At 40.6% G+C, this 17,788-nt stretch overlaps 2 protein-coding genes across 3 annotated transcripts in view; one reads left to right on the forward strand and one right to left on the reverse strand.

Annotated features, from left to right (window-relative positions):
- Nucleotides 1–590: 590 nt before the first annotated feature.
- LOC140930222 (integrin alpha-8-like) overlaps nucleotides 591–17,788 on the reverse strand; it is a 38,210-nt gene continuing 21,012 nt past the window's right edge. For both annotated transcript variants that reach the window (XM_073379887.1, XM_073379886.1), the window contains 12 exons: nucleotides 12,005–12,149; nucleotides 11,290–11,391; nucleotides 10,591–10,664; nucleotides 9,697–9,780; nucleotides 8,873–8,966; nucleotides 7,268–7,381; nucleotides 6,871–6,924; nucleotides 6,577–6,657; nucleotides 4,197–4,319; nucleotides 3,540–3,632; nucleotides 2,433–2,555; nucleotides 591–954 (listed from right to left, as the gene is read on the reverse strand). In XM_073379887.1, the coding sequence (XP_073235988.1) occupies nucleotides 865–954; nucleotides 2,433–2,555; nucleotides 3,540–3,632; nucleotides 4,197–4,319; nucleotides 6,577–6,657; nucleotides 6,871–6,924; nucleotides 7,268–7,381; nucleotides 8,873–8,966; nucleotides 9,697–9,780; nucleotides 10,591–10,664; nucleotides 11,290–11,391; nucleotides 12,005–12,149 (1,177 nt within the window). In that variant the 3' untranslated portion in view covers nucleotides 591–864. The remainder of the gene's footprint in view (nucleotides 955–2,432; nucleotides 2,556–3,539; nucleotides 3,633–4,196; nucleotides 4,320–6,576; nucleotides 6,658–6,870; nucleotides 6,925–7,267; nucleotides 7,382–8,872; nucleotides 8,967–9,696; nucleotides 9,781–10,590; nucleotides 10,665–11,289; nucleotides 11,392–12,004; nucleotides 12,150–17,788) is intronic.
- Nucleotides 13,301–15,715, forward strand: LOC140929283 (uncharacterized). Its single transcript, XM_073379088.1, has 2 exons — nucleotides 13,301–13,539; nucleotides 13,639–15,715. Exons 1-2 carry the CDS (start codon nucleotides 13,388–13,390, stop codon nucleotides 15,413–15,415), a joined length of 1,929 nt encoding a protein of 642 aa, XP_073235189.1. The 5' UTR covers nucleotides 13,301–13,387; the 3' UTR covers nucleotides 15,416–15,715.

Below are 17,788 nucleotides of genomic sequence, written 5' to 3' on the forward strand. Positions count from 1 at the left end.
ATGGTCCTTATTAACTCGTAACTTGCCGTGAAACCCAAGTTGAAACTTTCAATGTGCCTTTATACGTTAAATACTCTTAATAATTGTTACTCTCAAATATGTTCAAACGTGATGGAGCTAGACTACGAGTAGTCCCCCATTTTTCCTCAAGGATAGTAGAGCGAGCGAAACGCGAGCGCGCGTGAAAATCACCCCACGCGAGAAAAGGCGACACCCGGCGGCCGCGTGTCGCCTTTTCCCGTGTGGGGCGATTTTCACGCGCGCTCGCGTTTCGCTCGCTCTACTATCTCTGAGGAAAAATGGGGGACTACTGGTAGTCTATAATGGAGCTTATTCTCTCTTGCCACCTACCAACCTTGAAATTCTGAGATTGAGCGGTCATAAGTGACATTATTTTATAGTTCTTGTTTTAATTTTCCTTTCTCGTGATAAAATCTTCTCTTACGTACCGTGGTGAAGTGAAAAAAATAATAATTAAAAAAAAACAAACCACTGCTTCCATCTGGCCGGAAACGTTTTCGTTTTTGTTTTTCATTTCAATGCGCGCAGTACGTAAAAGAAGATTTTATCAAAAAAAGCAACGAAGATAAAAGCAACGCGACCTACTGAAGTTCTGGTTAAGTAGACTTTGTGACATATGTCACGATCAATTTTTTCTTTTAACTTTTGAGACTGTAGGTGCAGTCCTGTAGTGTCGCGATTCAAATTAATCCACTTTGACAGTACTTTCATATGGTATCAATTGTTAAGTAGAATTTTAAAAAATATATTTTGGAAAATTTTCTTGACTTTCTGCTCTGGCCTGATCTGGGATCGAAATGATCCAGGGCTCCTCTCTTGTTCAAGGCTTTCTTTCCATATGTTCTACGCTGTAGATGGTCCCGCCCTCATGGGCTCTAACTCCTCTTCTGTATGCTCTGGCTTTTCCACACGATTCCGTTTGAAGAAGCCACACTGTCAAACAAAACAACACTCCTTAAGGTGGTACCAGAGGCAGCCTGTTCCAGGCGTTCAGATAGTTGAGCGCAGCGGTAAGTCGGGAGCGAGGAAAACAGGGGAGAATTGAATTGAACTGAATTTTTCTCCCGCGCTCTACTATCTGAACGCCTGGAACAGGCTATACCGGAGGCTAACGTGACCATCTCAGAATCGTGTGAGTTTCAACCAGCTTGAAGCTAGCCAGTACTTAACGTTGTATGCGAAGTTTCAGTTCAGGGCGATCTCATTGAAGCGAGATATAACTAAGAAAATTGTATCCCGGAGCGGGAAAATTTGACAGTTTTAATATCCGGTTGTGATTGCGAAGCAGTCACGCGTCACAAACTCTTCTGTTTTTCGAGCAATTTACTTTGTATTTGGACTAATTTGAAAGCAATATCCAATTTATCAACTTTTTTAGAACACGAACAAGGCTCGTAAATGCATTTAGCATTAAGAAAAAAGCAATTTAGCATGCGAATACAGCCGTTTCTCCTTGCTCCTCGCCGCTTGGGACGTTTTGCCAGGAGAAAGTGCCTCAGCGACAGAAATTCCATACTGATGACGTAAATCAATGTTTACATAGTAAATCCTGTAGTAATGGGGTTACAAAGGTAAATTTGTTTGATTTTATGTTTCTGCTGGTCGATTATGGTAAAGTTTTGTGTTTCACTGCGAACGAGCTCCACCAAAACTCACTTTTTAAAGAGGAATATGTTATGGTTCAATTTTATACTTGGTTTAAAATTTTACAGCCTGCGAAAACATCCGTTTCTCCACGCTCGTCGTCGACGTCCCAGCGGCGAACAGCGAGGAGAAACGGATGTTTTCGCAGGCTAAAAATTTTATTTCCCCTTGTTTTAAACTCATTATCATACATTACCATACCCCAAAACAAAGGGAAATAAAACTTAAACCAAGGATAAAATTGAACCACAACATATATTCCACGACTATTGACTGTTTTGTAGTAGATTCATCACTTTTACAACCTGAGATCAGGCCCAATTTTAGCAGTTCTCATACATTCTCTCTTACGTAGTCCCAAAGAGAAACGAAAATAGAGCCTAATCTCATGTTATCACGTTTACGAACTCCACCTTTGTGGCCTGTTGTCTTTTGTCTGTCATTCGTAAACAATAGCTAAAACAATACAACTACTGTTTCGACCAATCAGAGCTCCTGACCAGATTCCGGACAGATTTTACGTCATCAGTATGGAATTTCTGTCGCTTAGGCGCAGACGTTCCTCCTGGCGAAACATCCCCAGCAGCGACGAGCAAGGAGAAAGGGCTGTATTCGCCGGCTAAAAGCATTTAGAACAAGCGACTTTTTCCGTGTTCACCCAACAGATACAACTCTTCTGTCCCAAATTGACAGAAGCATCCCCTCTCTCGGCCCTGCATCCCCTTTGCTTTCAACCTCACTGTTTCTCTAGAATAATGAGCACCTACCTTATGAAGGGCAAGTCCTACAAGGGCCAAAAGAGCAAGGCCTCCGAGAACTGACACAATATAGATCCAAACAGCGGTTCCTTTTTCGGTAACATGGCTTGCTAGTTTAGCTACAAGCTGGATCTGTACAACAGCAAAAGAAACCGTTCTTAGAATAAAAATAAAAAACTCAAGGATTTTAAAACAACATTTGAAAATCACCAATTTGGCAGAAACGTTTGGTGTGTGTATTGAGACAATTCAAATGAATGAGCAATTGGAGCAAACCATTTTTGTGGTGTTGCAGTTCAAGCCGTTTTTGAGCGATGCACGTGTTCCGGTAGTAAAGCCTGTTCCCCCTTTTAATTAGCCTGCGAACAGCAGACGCATTTCCGGTCATCGCTTCTCTCCCTCGGCTACCTTTTAATATGCCTTGAGGCTATCAAATGTGTATTGCGAAGTGTCTTTACACTTATGGAGACAATATGCCTGAAAATGTGGGCAAAACCACTCCCCAAGAATGCAAAACATCCACTTCCGGTCACTCAAAAACGCCTTTGCTTAAGCTTCCTATTCAGCTAAAACGTCCAAGAAATATGCAAATGAAAAAATGTTCTAGGTTAAGAAATCTTAACATATAACCTGCGAGTTACCTGCGAACCAATCTCGTCCCCAGAGCCTCCGTTACTTTTGTCCAGCGTATGGGGCAACCCGTCGCTGTACGAAAGGATCGCGGCCTCTGGAAACGAGATTGGCTGCAAGCAAGCTCTCACTTAGTCAAAAGACGCAAACTATGGATATCCTGGGCGGCAGACACAGAAAGAAGAGAAGAAGACAGGACGGGAAAAAAGAGAAGGTCCTTTGGCCTCTCTCCCCAATCCCCCTTTCTAGTCTACCCTGTCACACATGCTTGCTGTGAAGATCTGAATAAATTGCAAATAGTGAGGATCAAATAAATGTAAAATATTGAGTGGTTCCATCTCTGCATAATCTCGTCTCTTTTTAATCTCATTTTTGACTGTCATTCAAAGGGAAACCTTTCAAATGCGTGCTAGTATTCTACGCAGACTTGTTTTCAGTTTGTCACGCAATACTGAGTATTCGTGTCACGCGCGCGGGACTTCCAACCTTATGCACGTTGTTGTCTTTTTTCATCTCAGGAACAGAAGATGATGGCGTGACTTTAGCGGTGGTTGTTATGTTGACCGAATCAACCTTGGCCTACAAAATAATCATAAATAAAAAGAGCAAAAGTATTAAACCCACATTAATTATAAGCAAGAGCGTGTGCGTTTCTGAAAGCTATGTTTAATGCACATTCTAATAGCGGAGCTCTACACGCGCGCAAGCGTAGCCCCATACCTAATAAATGTGGTAATCTACCCATCCAAGAATTTTGGTAACCACGTGACCGTACGTCCGACCGACCGACCGACCGACCGCCCGTCCACACCAATGACGTTCGAAAGGTAAAGGAGCGCGTTTGTAATATAGAATGGAGTTTTCTCTGTCCACAAATGCAGCTGTGGCTCACATTAAAACCCAAAATAGGTAAGAACAAAAAGAAACCACAGTATAGCAAGCCAATTTTTAGCTTAACAACTCTAATTTTTGCAAAGTGTCAGGGACTCCGGATTACAGAAATTTTTGTTTGAGGAATCCGGAATCCAAAAAACACCGGCAAAGAATCCGTGGCTTACGGCCTGGAATCTAGAATCCAATACTGTTTTGGATTCCCTATCATGGGGATCATGGGGCGAGTCATTTTATTTTCATAACAAGTACCTTAACAAGGGTACTCTCCCAGACTCGGGATGTCACTTGAATTTGGACTTGGTCGCCTCTTTTCATTCTTTCCAAATAACAGGGAATCTCGAGGCACGTCAAGGAACTGTCATATTCGCATGGCTGAGGAAAAAAACTAACGTAAGTTACAGGTCGAAACGACAACAAAGAAGCAAATTCAAGAGTGGTTACTGTGACTGGCATTCGAAATTAAAAGCAGTGAAAGGGCGTGAAACGGGGTGTCAGTGAAACGCGGGGTCGAAGTCTATCTTGTTTTTTAAAGAATGCTGTTTTAGGGTTAGGGTTAGGGTTGACACTAACCCTTACCCAAACCCTAACCTCAACCCTACCCTAAAACGGCAAAACGATAGACCCCGACCCCAGCCCCGACCCCGAGTTTTACTGACACCCCATGAAATGTGAATCGATGCCAGATTAGCTAGATGATTTTGAAGTCGTGAGAGGATGTTACAGTGCGACTACTGTTACGGGGGCCACTAAGTCAAAGTTGACCAATCGGATTGCAGGAAAATAACAATATAATTCCAAGAAAGTTGGTTGTGGGCCAATCAGCAGCTCATAAAAAAACACTAAGTTACTCGAAGCACAACACGCAAAATGTAAATAATGATAGTAAACGTTTTTCTAGAAACCAAAATGTTTCAAAAGACAATGTTTTGTGTATTCGAAACTTTACATATGACACCCAGGAGACAATATTTGTTTGACACAAGCTGGTATTTTGTCATCTACCAGCAATTTCTTTGCTAACATTGCCGCGCTTTGAAATAAAATGCGATCTCAAGTCAAAATTATAATTTACGTTTACGCTTTTCGCCTCCGTCACACACTCTAACGGACCTCTCAGGAAAAATCGGCACTCTTCAGCGGATTCAAAAGGTCACGTCTGTAGGTTGTGATTGGTTGATTTCGATCCATGTTGTTTATTTCGTTTCGTGGTCATTATTATCATTTCAGATGCAGCTATTTCGAGAAAGGTTGTCGGAAACAGTGCACGCGACAATCCCCGAAAGGTATTGTGGGTGGTTTTGAAATCACTGTTTTTCAAAGAAGTTTGAGAGAATGACACGAGGCCATGGACCGTATGTTTACGAGTGCTAAAAGAAAGCAAAAAAAGTAGGTTCGACAGCTATAGTGTCAGGAACAGTGCATTGATCATATCCCATGTTACCTTTCGGGATTGTCGCTTGCACATTTTTTCCCACAACTTTCCTCGAAATAGCTGTATATGTGTCGAATTTAACCCTTCAAGTCCCAATAGTGCTCAAGATCAATTTTCTCCTAACGATATCCATAGACTATCATGAGCAAAGTCTATGAGAATTAACAGAATGATCACAAAGAGAAAAATATTTGATCTTTTACCAAATTCTCTCAAATAATTCTTCAAGGAAATGTATGGAGATCAGTTTGGAGAATTTGTATGTGGATATTGGGGCTTAAAGGGTTAATGCTAATAAGGAAAATCTACTGTTCTTGCCCATATGCATTAGAGTCGACACATTTGAAATAAGTCTTACTTCGCCATACTGATACATAATGTCTATTAAAGGATTCCAATGCAGGCCCTTAAGTATGATTTAACTTTTTTCTCTTCTCTTCTTTTCTTTTCTTTGTTTTTTTTCCAAATTTTCATTCAGTACCCTTAACTTGCATGGTTTACCCTATAGTTCCAGGAAGCCTATAGTTTGTATGCCCCCGGCTTCTATATAGGCTTCCTTGCCATTACCACTTTATACATTCTTGTAAATAATTTTGTTAGAATATTGTATATTATCTGTAATGTATTATAAATTTCTGTATACTGTCATTGTATTTCTAGTTAATGGCAAAAATGCATGCATGCATGCATGCATGATGCATGAATGAATGAATGAATGAATGAATGAATGAATGAATGAATGAATGAATGAATGAATGAATGAATGAATGAATGAATGAATGAATGAATGAATGAATGAATGAATGAATGAATGAATGAATGAATGAATGAATGAATGAATGAATGAATGAATGAATGAATGAATGAATGAATGAATGAATGAATGAATGAATGAATGAATGAATGAATGAATGAATGAATGAATGAATGAATGAATGAATGAATGAATGAATGAATGAATGAATGAATGAATGAATGAATGAATGAATGAATGAATGAATGAATGAATGAATGAATGAATGAATGAATGAATGAATGAATGAATGAATGAATGAATGAATGAATGAATGAATGAATGTATGAGTGAATGAATGAAACTCACAATGCTCTTTCCCGCTAACGGAGGAGGAGCATTGATATAGGTAATCCAAAAAACGGCTGCGTAAGAGACTAGATAGACAACGCAAAATTTGTTACCAGTTCCTCAGTTATGGCTGCCGGTTTTCCCCCTGAAGATACAGACTGACCTTGGTTAGGTAAAGTGGAGTTATTTCCATCCTAAATATGGTGAAATGAGACGTAAGACAACTTCTTAACACTTGAGTCCCCAATTCGAAATTAGAAACAGTGTCATACTAAACTCCCCGCTCACCCAACCCTCACAAACACACACTACTCTGAAGTAACACTCTCTCTATTTTCACCAATAGGAGTGTTTGCTCCCCTCCAAACACTTATAATACACCAACTTCCAATAATTAACATACCAACCTTCAGATTAAGAGGATTGGTCTTGACGTTACATCTACCCGCATTTTCAAGAACCTAAGTTAAAAGAAAAGCAAGAAATATCATTACAATGTCGTTTTCTAAAAACGGGCCAAGAAACAAAAAGATTTACTCATGCATCCTAATTTTAGCAGTGCTTAATTCTTATGTTTGCTGTAAATGAGAGTAGTTTTAATCAAGTGTCATACACACCAACTTACTCTAGCCAATCACAACGCAGAGAGGTAAATTATTTAGTCGGCGCGTGAAGGAAAATTACAAAGCGCGGGAAAGCACTATGATTGGTTTTGGTCTGACCCCTGATTGGTTAAAACAAAGTGGCGCCAGATTTTCAGCCAATTGCAACAGCCAACAGCAAGATTTTCACTAATTATTTCACCTGAAGATCCACCAAGTAAAGAACATAGTTTGGTGCTTCTAGGGTTTTATTTTTGATTGGAACCAGGATCGTGACCTCAGCATAATCAACTGGACTGGGGCCGTTATTTTTGACCTAGAAACAAGACGGAATGAACAAAGCAAGTCAGCTGCCTTGAATCGGACACACCATGTAATGCGGACGTGCGTATCTGAGGCAAACATAAATGCTGGACTCTAATCTTTAGAATGGAGTTAGCAACTTAAGTCTTTGTCTCTCTTTGATTCTGACGATGACGTAAGCAGAGGTTGTCGAGGCGTCTGTCATTGTCAACATTCAAGGCTGCACTCGGATCAATTTTTTTCTGGGAAACTGCCCACCTACCCTTCCCCTAAGCCATCATTTTGCCCTAAGTGAGAAGTAAGTGTTAATGTTACCTTAGGGGAGGGGTAGGTGGGCAGTTTCCCAGAAACCTGAATTGATCCCTATACTCATGTTCCACCTACTGATAACATGACTCCTGGGTTAAAGGGTGTTAACCCTTTAAGCCCCGATATCCACATATAAATTCTCAATACTGACCTTCATACATTTCCTTAAAAATAGTTGAGATAGTTTGACAACAGATCAAAACATTTTTTCTTTGGTGATCATTTTATTAACTCTCATAGTCATTTCTCTTAGCAACATATGGATATTGTTAGGAGAAAATTGATGTTGGTCACTATCGGGACTTAAAGGGTTGAGTGTCTATCTCCAAATGAATTGGAGACCTTAAGATCGAGGTTTGGTCATAGTCTGGTTTTTCACCAGCGCATAAGCATAAGCATAAGGACATACGCACGCGCAGAATGGCATATTTGACTCAATTCTCGATACCAGCTATCCTCAACCCGATGGTAAACAAGATGGCGGACGCTTTGTTCGCCATATTGCTTTTGATATGTTCGCATGAGGTCTGGATCAAAATGACCTATGAATGGTCCACAGCGTTGTGCTTATGCTTGTACCTATGTCGACCCAGTTTTCACAAGTCAAAGCTACGACATAAGCATAAGCACAAGCACAAGAAGAACGAACCTGTCCGTTTTTCTTGTGCTTATGCTTATGTCGACCCAGTTTTCACTTGCAATACACATGTGCTTGTGCTTATGCTTATGCGCTAGTGAAAACCAAGGTTTACTTCAAACGGCAAACCGCGGTTTGCGGTTAGCGATTTCACAATACCCGTCTGCCCATACTTGGGACTTAGATTCGCGGGTGGTAGCTCGCGGCTGCCACGTTTGTTTTCATTCATCCACTCACTTCTATTTTAGCTGAGAAATTGTCTTCATAAAAGAATTTAATAATTAATCAGCGAAAGAGTTCTAAAAAAGCAGCATTTCCTCTCAAACGTGGACTTGTGATGTTTTAGGGTGCAAAAAAACTCCCGGTAAATCATTCACCTGGTCACTTAGCGTGGTCTAGTCGTCCAAACGTGAACCTCAAACCGCAAGCCTGACGGCAAGGCCCTGGTCACATGACTTAATGTTATTGACGTTCGCGATTCGCGGGAAATGCCGTAAAACCTCGATCTAAAGATCTCTATTGTCCGCAGCATGCCCTACAACAGAATCCTTTACCTACCGTTATGACTTTCTTCACAGAAGGTCCAACATCGATGAGGTTTTTCACCTCAATTGTTTTTTCAGAGTACGCCACTTGATCCGGTATAGACAATCTGAAAAAGTTTAAAACCACAAGATCACTCTAGAACCTTCCACTGAATAGGTCCGCAACGCGTCTGAAATACACATGTCAAAAAAAATGTTGTTATAAACGACCCCGACGAATACTTCGGTAGTCGCATTGGTTAGGACACCAATTGACATTTTCCTCTGTGTAAAGTTCCATGTTACACAGGTGAGGGCGGTTATAACTATAATTGGTTTTATTTAAAAGTGACCTTTTAACCCTTTCACTGCCAGAGTGTTTGATGGAGTTTTGTAAGGTGACTCTAACTTTTGAGTCTGTGGACGAAACCCTATGATGTGACAATTCAAATGAGAGCTCTCTACCTGTACTTTCACATAATGTTATTTGTTTCTCACAATTTTGGAAAATGAAATTTGGAAATTTGGTCGAAACTTGCCTTTGGCCACATTTGGCAGTGAAAGGGTTAAATAAAACCAACAGACTGCCACAATTTACCAAATATTTCTTTCAGCGTAAAAAGCTTTTCAGAATTAAAACACTGTCCCCGTCGTCTATGTCCATCTCTGGGCACAGACATCTTCATAATACAGACACAACTTTATTGCAGGCTCTTCTCTTAGTTCCAAACTTCATACAATCCCTACCTCTCTCTGATGCTTACACTTGGTTCTGTCCCTTGGGTTTTCTTATCAAGGAGGTTAACCTGTGATAAGTTGCTTTGAGTGATAAAATGTTTCAAATACTGTCTAGCTTACCCTTCGACGCTGAGATCTGCCTCGAATTTGACGGCAACTTTGACGGTATATTTGTTATCAGATGGATCAGGATCTTTACTGGGACTGTTCGACAATAATAAAAACAAACATTACTCACAAAGATCAAATTTGATTCGTTCGGTTTTATCTAAACCATTACTCTTCTATGAGAACAAATACTATTTTTCTGTCAAAATATTTCTCCGTTTTATGATTGGCTCAAATCCTATGGCCAATTCTTCAAAACCAGCGAGCGTTGACCAAATTTGGAAGAGGTTTGCGACATCCAGTAGAATGACGTCAATAATGCAGGATGTCACCAGAAAAGTGATGGCACCGAGGCCCTGGGGAAGGGTTTGCATTAGCTCATTTGTTTTGCTGGTGCTGGAGAAAATGGTGGAAAATCTCACATGTCTTGCGAAGACGAAATGACGGCCTCGTGGATCTCAATAATTCTTCAGACCATACTGAGCCTCATCTAATAATAAATTGCTCAATAATCACTCCATTATATCGATCCTTGTTTTCGCATCAAAGCAGCATTGTTTGTTTGTTTTATTTTACATTGTTTATTTTTTCGGTCTCCTGTCCGACTGATCCTCAAAACAGGTTGTGTTTCGGCAGAGTATAGGAATTGGGTGAATTCGTATTCATACAAACGACATCTCACTGGACACATCCGTCGACTACGGTTCGTTATTGATCAGAGTATCGGTCGATATGATGATAGATATTCCCTCCTCTTTGACTCGACACTTGACAGGCTTGTCCATCCTCATTCAATATAGTAACAATCATTGTCGACCGCGATGTAGTACACAAGATCCAAACTTTCTGACGTAACAGCTATCCTTTTATTTAGTTTCATATAGACATAAACAAACATATTTTCACCTTGTTGCTTCAAGATGGATGGCAAGTTCGCTTACGTTTCCTGTCACTCGAGTCGTGTCAAATTTGATATCGAACTGTTAAGGAATGGAAAAAAAAATAACTACCGTTAAAACGCTCTTGTTTCAAATGAATCACACTTTGTAAAATGGCTTGATGGCCGATTCGGTGGCCTGAGAAGATATAAACAAACATATTAAGAAGACAACCGACATTTCGCGATGCCACCACAGTACTGGTTCATCTTCCCCGCGAAATTACGTCAGAGGAACAAGCGCAGCAATTCCAAACGGATAAGATGTCACTTCTTCTTATTGGCTAGAGAGAATTTCATTGCGGCGCAACCAGTCAGACGCACTACCCACTGAGATCTGGGTGGAGAAACGTCATCAGTATGGAATTTCCGCAGCAGTTGTCCCAGACGTCATTTCACGAGGAAATCATTGATCGCGTCGCGAAATCTCGGCTGTTTTCTCAGGCTACCGATTTGGACGTTGGAGCTTTCGCATGCAGCGGGTCAAAAATAAAACTCGCAACTGTCTTAAGCCGCCAGGGGCGCGTTCGTATAAGACGATACGATTCGTTTTGCAAGCTTATCGTTAGGTCTAACTCAACGCACGCGACAGAACTATACCGCAAGTTTGCCTCAGGTACTCACTCATTTCAACGTTTGTGACAATGAACAACAGAGAAGAAACTTACTTTAGAGTTTTTGTGGAGGGGGTTTGGGAGACGGCAGTCAACTTTTGTTTCATCAGCATTGACTGATCGTTCATCTTCTTGTACTTTTGAACAGCGCACATCCTAAGATAAAAATGTTTGCGAACCATGTTATTCACTCAAGGATTGGGAAGGGTGGTTGAAGTCCCAGGGGCCTTCTCAAAAGTGACTAATTTAAATTGGACGACGACGATGATGATGATGATGATGATGATGATGATGCTGATGTTAATGACGAGGACGATGATGATAAAACTAATGATGACGTATGTGATAGACATGATGACGTGACGTGTAAATGATGCTGCTGCAAATGCCGTTGAGAACCGGGATATGTTGATGATGGAAATGACGTTGACGCTGGTCATGATAATTGGGAGCCATAAGCAACGACGACGTCGAGGACGGTGGGAAAAACGTCTTTTAAAAAGTGAACTCGCGCTGTTTCAAAATTCATTGCCCTTATTCGATGTTGTTCAAATTTTCAAATGTTGGTGAATTTTTCTGGAGTTGAATTCTAAAGGACTGTATCTAAGTTTAAAAAGGAATTAGAAAATCGCTGTCTTGTGTCCACGTCCCGCAGAAAACATGAAATTTGGTGGTTTCACGTCGTAGTCGTACAATGACAGCAAAGAAAGTGAAAGAGTTGAGACCACACAGTTGCGAGTCTCAACAGCACTTTGGTGCGTCAACTAACCTGACCACTGCTTGCATAATAAATTATGGAAGGGAAGGTCACGATGACCTTTCCAGAGTAGGCTGCGTCTTGCGCTTTGTTTATCACCGTCACTGAGACTGTCATTTGGTCATCATCGCCAACATGAAGTTCTTTATGCTCATCGCTGGAACGAAATTTTAAAATACAGATGAAGTGCGATTCATTTTTGTTCTTTGAACTACAGGTCATTTCACTGGCATCGAGGTTACGGGTACACCAACACCGCAAACAAGATGTTATATGCAGACACACTAGCCTCTTCACAGGCCCTCTATTTTCTCTTCAAATTCCGTCGAGCGCGGCGGGTGATAAAATATAAACCACGGGGGATTTATTGACCGCCAGCGCAAACGGGTAGGGGTGGGTGAAGAAGAAAATTGAAAATAGTTCTTCATTTTTCTTTCACGCGCTCCGTGCTCGTTCTCGTGCGCTCGCTTCCCTCGCGAGCTCGCCGATGTTTTCCAAAAGAACGAAAAGAAAAATAAAACAACGTCTGTGTACAGGCTACAGACACACTAAAGCTACATGCAAACGGACGCAACAACTCCCAACATTGTTGGGCCAACAATGTTGGGAGTTGTTGCGTCCGTGTTGGCACTGGTGTGCAAACGGATGCAACAACTCCCAACAATGTTGGGACCTGCAGTGCAACGTCGGAAGAATACAACCAATAGGACTTTGTCAGCAAACCATGTGAGTGGCCCAAACAATGTCGGAAGCGCTGTGCAATTGGATCCAACATTGTTACGCTACCCTTCGCACAGGACGAAAAATCAAGTATCCGTAAACTTAAAGAAATGTTAAGAGTTGTTGGCTTAAAAGTTTGACCAGGGGTCAATTCAATAAAACTTTTACACTTGTATGTTTTCCAATTGTACACTGTATATGTTAAGTCCCACTTGTGAATACACGGATTTAATAAAGGAAATTTTGACGCCGGAATTAACTCTTGTAGCACGGGTCAGACTACAAGTGTAGATTACACGTGTAAATTCTGTACTCAACGCACTTGTAGTGATAAACACGTTGCAGTAGCTCATGGACATAAGTTTTTCGATGTGTTTCCTTGGCTAAATAAGTTCTTTTTCAAGCATGTTATCTGAAGAACAAAAGTTGCTTCTTGCTCAGCTAGTAAGAGACAACAAGGCAGTTGTCTTGGCGCCGTTTTCTTCGAAAGTGACAAAAAAAGCCACAGGCATGGGAAACCATTCGTACGCAGTTAAACAGCGTCGGTACAAATATTGGAATGGAATACACCGTATTCACAAATGGCGGCTGTCCTGGGACGAGTGATCGGCCAAACGTGGAAACGAGGCGTTGGAGGATAACACTTACAGATCATAGAAGAAGTTATAGGTAAACATGTCCGTTTTCCTTAACGAAGAAGATATTCCCGGGTCATCTTTAGCTGGAAGAAATCCAGCACAGCTGAAAAATGAAGAATTACGGTTTTGGCTTAAATGTAGAAACGATCCAGCAAAAGGACTTCGCACAAAAGCTCAACTCGTAAAGCGGTATGAAACCACCATCATCATTTTCGATTGTTGAATTGTCGCTTTTTCACTCTAAATTAAAGCTTATCTTTTTATATTATATGTTTCTTACATTTTTAGAGTTGAAGAATACATTAATCAGGGTAAGGATGGTTTTCTTGTCGACCCAGACCCGGATTTAATTTACACGAAACGAAAACTCGCAAAGCAAAATGAATCGGCTGCAACAAACACCGCCACAAACACTACCACAAGCTCTGTTATCACGTTTTCGACTGCTAATAATTTTAGTTTTCCTCAGCATGGCTGGGGAATTAATTTAGAAAAAATGCCACTTTTTACGAAAGCTGAGATGGATCGTTTCATCTCTAACAGCGGAAAGCGCTTGGGAAGCACTAATCATTCCGTCCCGACAAGCTGGAGAAAGGGAAAGACATTTTTGGAAGACGAATACCTTAAAAACATTGAATGTACCAGTGACGATAAACATTTCTATTTTCGCTGCAAGTGTCACCATTCCTTCAGAAAAAACGATGCCCCACATAACATTCAGCTGGCATTGTGTATTATAAAAGGTGAAGTTGTTCAGTCAACATGTTCTTGCGTGGCGGGGAAAACAGGTTATTGTAACCATGCTTTAGCCCTGATGCTTAAAATGTGCAAATATTCTCTGTACGAAAGCAAAAGCACGCTCGACTTGCATGATGACGCGGACCAAAATAGTAAAGAAGCTTGCACTTCAAAACTACAAACATGGCACCGAAAAGGGAGGGGAGATACTATTGTGCCCCAACCAGTTATGGATCTGGTTGTGAAAAAAACAAAGCTGGCGAACAATAATGAAACCCAAAAAGAGGGATTAAAGTGTCTTCTCTATGAAGCGAGAACAAATGACAGAGTACAGGAAGCAGAAGAAACAAAATTCAAAGATACATTAAGAAGTATCAATCCAAAAATGGGGCTAGCGAACGTAGCAGCCAATCACAATGTGTTAACCGAAACTAAATTTGGTAATAGCCCAGTTGGTTCCTATGCAAGTTATCAGTTATCATTTACGGAATCAAATTTTGATGTCTCTATTAACATAGACGCTGTTCCCCGTAACATGCCTCGTAATCAACAAATAGAGCAATTTCCTTCCTTCCCCTTACGAAAGCAAGGGGAAGGTGAGCGACGTGAACTTCCTGATGAGGAAAATGAATTTGTAAAGAAGTTTAACCTCGATGAGGATGAAATCAACGCATTAGAGGCTGCGACGAGAGACCAAGCGAATAGCGAGTTGTGGAGGTCAGAACGTAAATACAGATTTACAGCGTCGAATTTTCACTTGATTTCTCACAGACAAAGAAATCACGAGACTTTCGCTAACACGCTTATGAACCCAAAACCCTTTACATCAAGACATACGAGACATGGAATTAAATACGAGCCCGAAGCAGTTCATGCCTATATGAAGTATATGAATGAGAGATCAATCCCGGTTGAGGTTTTCAAAAGCGGTCTGGTTGTGTACAAAAAGGAACCAGTACTGGCTTGCTCACCTGACGGAAAAGTTTTTGATGCAGGTTGCAGCAAGCCATTTGGCTTACTAGAAGTTAAATGTCCAGAAACGAAGTTTCTAGTAACTCCTTTGGATGCTTGTTCAGATGCCAGTTTTTGTTGTGAGAACATTGATGGGAATTGTAAATTGAAAGTAACACATCCCTATTATGCACAAATCCAAGGGCAAATGGGGATAACTGGTGCTGAATGGTGCGATTTTGTGATTTTTACCAAAAAGGGAATATCAATCGAGAGAGTCCTCTTTGACCCGCTGTACTGGCAAGAGCTTGAGAGAAAACTCCTTTACTATTATTATGAACATTTCATTAAGTTTGCCATAGTTGAGGCCTTATAGACTACTTACAGCATTCCTTCCATGTCAGTTTTTTTGCCTGATTATGTATTCCCTGTATAGGGTTAATTGACTTTCGGATTTCAAGTGCCAAGTGTAGGTGAGTCAGACATGATTAACGTTTAAAAGAACTAAGAGCAGCACCTACATGTAAACATAAAATAAAAGCAGGTTAATTTTAATCTGTTACACCCTGGCAGCAAGTCCCATTTAAATTTCAATGTCAAATGTAACTCACATGTGCACTCACAAAACAAAAGCAATATATCAAGTCAGTAAACTTTCCAGATCTCACATTATCTATTACAGTACTCTTAAATAAGTCAATTATCATGAGGCCTCTTGCACTCTTTTTGTTTTTGGCAATTCAGTTTCCATAGGTAGGTATGGCATTGGTACGTATTACTCAGTTATAATGGGGTCCTGGACATTGCACAAAAAGGTGCAGACTGCCCACATTTGATTAATCACAGGAAATAAAGATAGAGGGGTTACTCTGTCCCAAATGTGGAAATTTTTGATCTTATTAATAGCTCTCTCCACATGGATACGTAATGCTGCAATTACTTGTGTTTTAACCACATCCTCTGGCGACATCTGAGCTGCTTGGCCAAGAAATGGAGGTATATTTAATGTAACACCCAGAGGAAGCAAGTCCTCGATTGTAAAACCTTTGTCTGCCATTATATCATCACCCTCGCTGAAGGGTAAGTCCAGGATACCACTTCTTTCTACAATTTCTCGGTCTGAAATGCTGCCGGTATACAGCTGGCTTGTAAATGTTATTGCTCCTGAAGGGGCAATCCCAATAAGCCCTTTGAGTGTAGTGTGGTTCTTGTAGGAACTAAATAATCTGCTGTTAAGAAGCAGGCTGCTTGGCATTTGACATTATATTTCTGTACAGTCTAGGATGACACGCGTGTTTGGATATTTAACTTTGAAATCTTCAGGCATAGTTTTGTTAATTTCCTCCCGGCTAGGCCAAATTTTTATATTGCCAAAACGAAGAAACATAAAGTTAATCCAGGAAATAAAAATTCTGCTAACTGTCGGCTGAGAAATGCCAAATAAAAATGCTAAATGTTTCTCGTTAAATCCCTGTCTCAATCGACACAACACCAGAAAAAACTCTTCCTCTGGCTGAAGAGTTCTTCTTCGCCCAGGTTTGTTACAATCCCTTTGTTGACTTTTCCTTTCGTCGTCTACTTTCACATCAATTGAACGCCAGTATCGAATATTTTCACCATTTTCCCCTGGATTCAGATATGAAAGCGTTGCTTTGAACGTCTCTAAGTTTTGTTTATGCAAAACGTACGTGATTTTAGGTCATTGTTTTCCTGCGATAGACGTTTGAGTTCCTTTTCTGAATTCACCAGTTCAGCTTCAGTTTTAGCTAAGCGTGATTTCAAATTTGATAAATCTTCATTTAAACAAGCAATCTCTTTCTGGGCATGTAGCAGCTGCATTTTCAATGATTCGAGTGACTCTTCTTGAATTTCATGGTCAGAAGTTTCGAGGTTGTTTGAAACCATATCATCCTCTGAAAGACTGCTGCTGTCTACTGTGCTCGTGCTAGCTACCGGTACACTGTGTAGGTCTTCAGCCGCACATCCATTCTCGTTGCATGTAGATAAATCCTCCATTTGCTTCCTTTTTTCAGGTATTTGACTTCTGTCTAATGGCGAATGTCTTTTCCGTGGAGAAGTACGCCACGCAAACCTCGAAGGAATTGTGCCCTTCACCAATTCCATTTTTTTGCCGGAAATGCCTGTTTTTATTTCTTCTTCACGAAAATGTAACGAGCAGATCTTGGTATCTTTCGTTAATGAAAAGTTAGGGCCAACATCTCTTCGGATTTTCTGTAGCCATTGCTGGCGAATGTTTGGATCCTTCGGAAGAGTAAAAAATCCCACTCTGTTTCCTTGCGGATCTACGCGGCCCGTTTGGTTGCAAAGGGGAACACAACAGTAAACTTTAGAACTTGACCACATCCTAAGAAACCTGTTACAGTAAAAAAAGTCCGCCGAAACGTTGTAAAAAGAAGAAATCACCGCTCTGTAAGTTGACTAAAACTGTGCTATCAGTGAGAAATTTGTGTTTGTTATCCTCCAACGCCTCGTTTTCATGATTAGGTACCAGTTTTTTCCCGCGCGTCCGCCATTTGTGAATACGGTGTATGGAATCATTTATTTAATGTCGAAGACGTGGGAAGTGTTTGCACAATCTTCCGAGCCAGAGGCTCATGTTAAAAACGCTCGACAGGCTAAAAAATACAAAACAAGATAAAATGTGAATTATGCACATACAAATATAAAAAACCTACCCATTAAGTACATCGTAATTTTGGGAAAAATTTTTAAGAAACTACTTTTTGGA

The sequence above is a fragment of the Porites lutea genome, chromosome 3 (assembly GCF_958299795.1).
Source record: "Porites lutea chromosome 3, jaPorLute2.1, whole genome shotgun sequence".
NCBI lineage: Eukaryota > Metazoa > Cnidaria > Anthozoa > Scleractinia > Poritidae > Porites > Porites lutea.

Coding starts and splice junctions, on each gene's coding strand:
- LOC140929283 (XM_073379088.1), top strand. CDS start 13,388: ATGTCCGTTTTCCTTAACGAAGAAGATATTCCCGGGTCATCTTTAGCT. Junction 13,540..13,638: donor AAAGCTCAACTCGTAAAGCG/GTATGAAACCAC, acceptor TTACATTTTTAG/AGTTGAAGAATACATTAATC.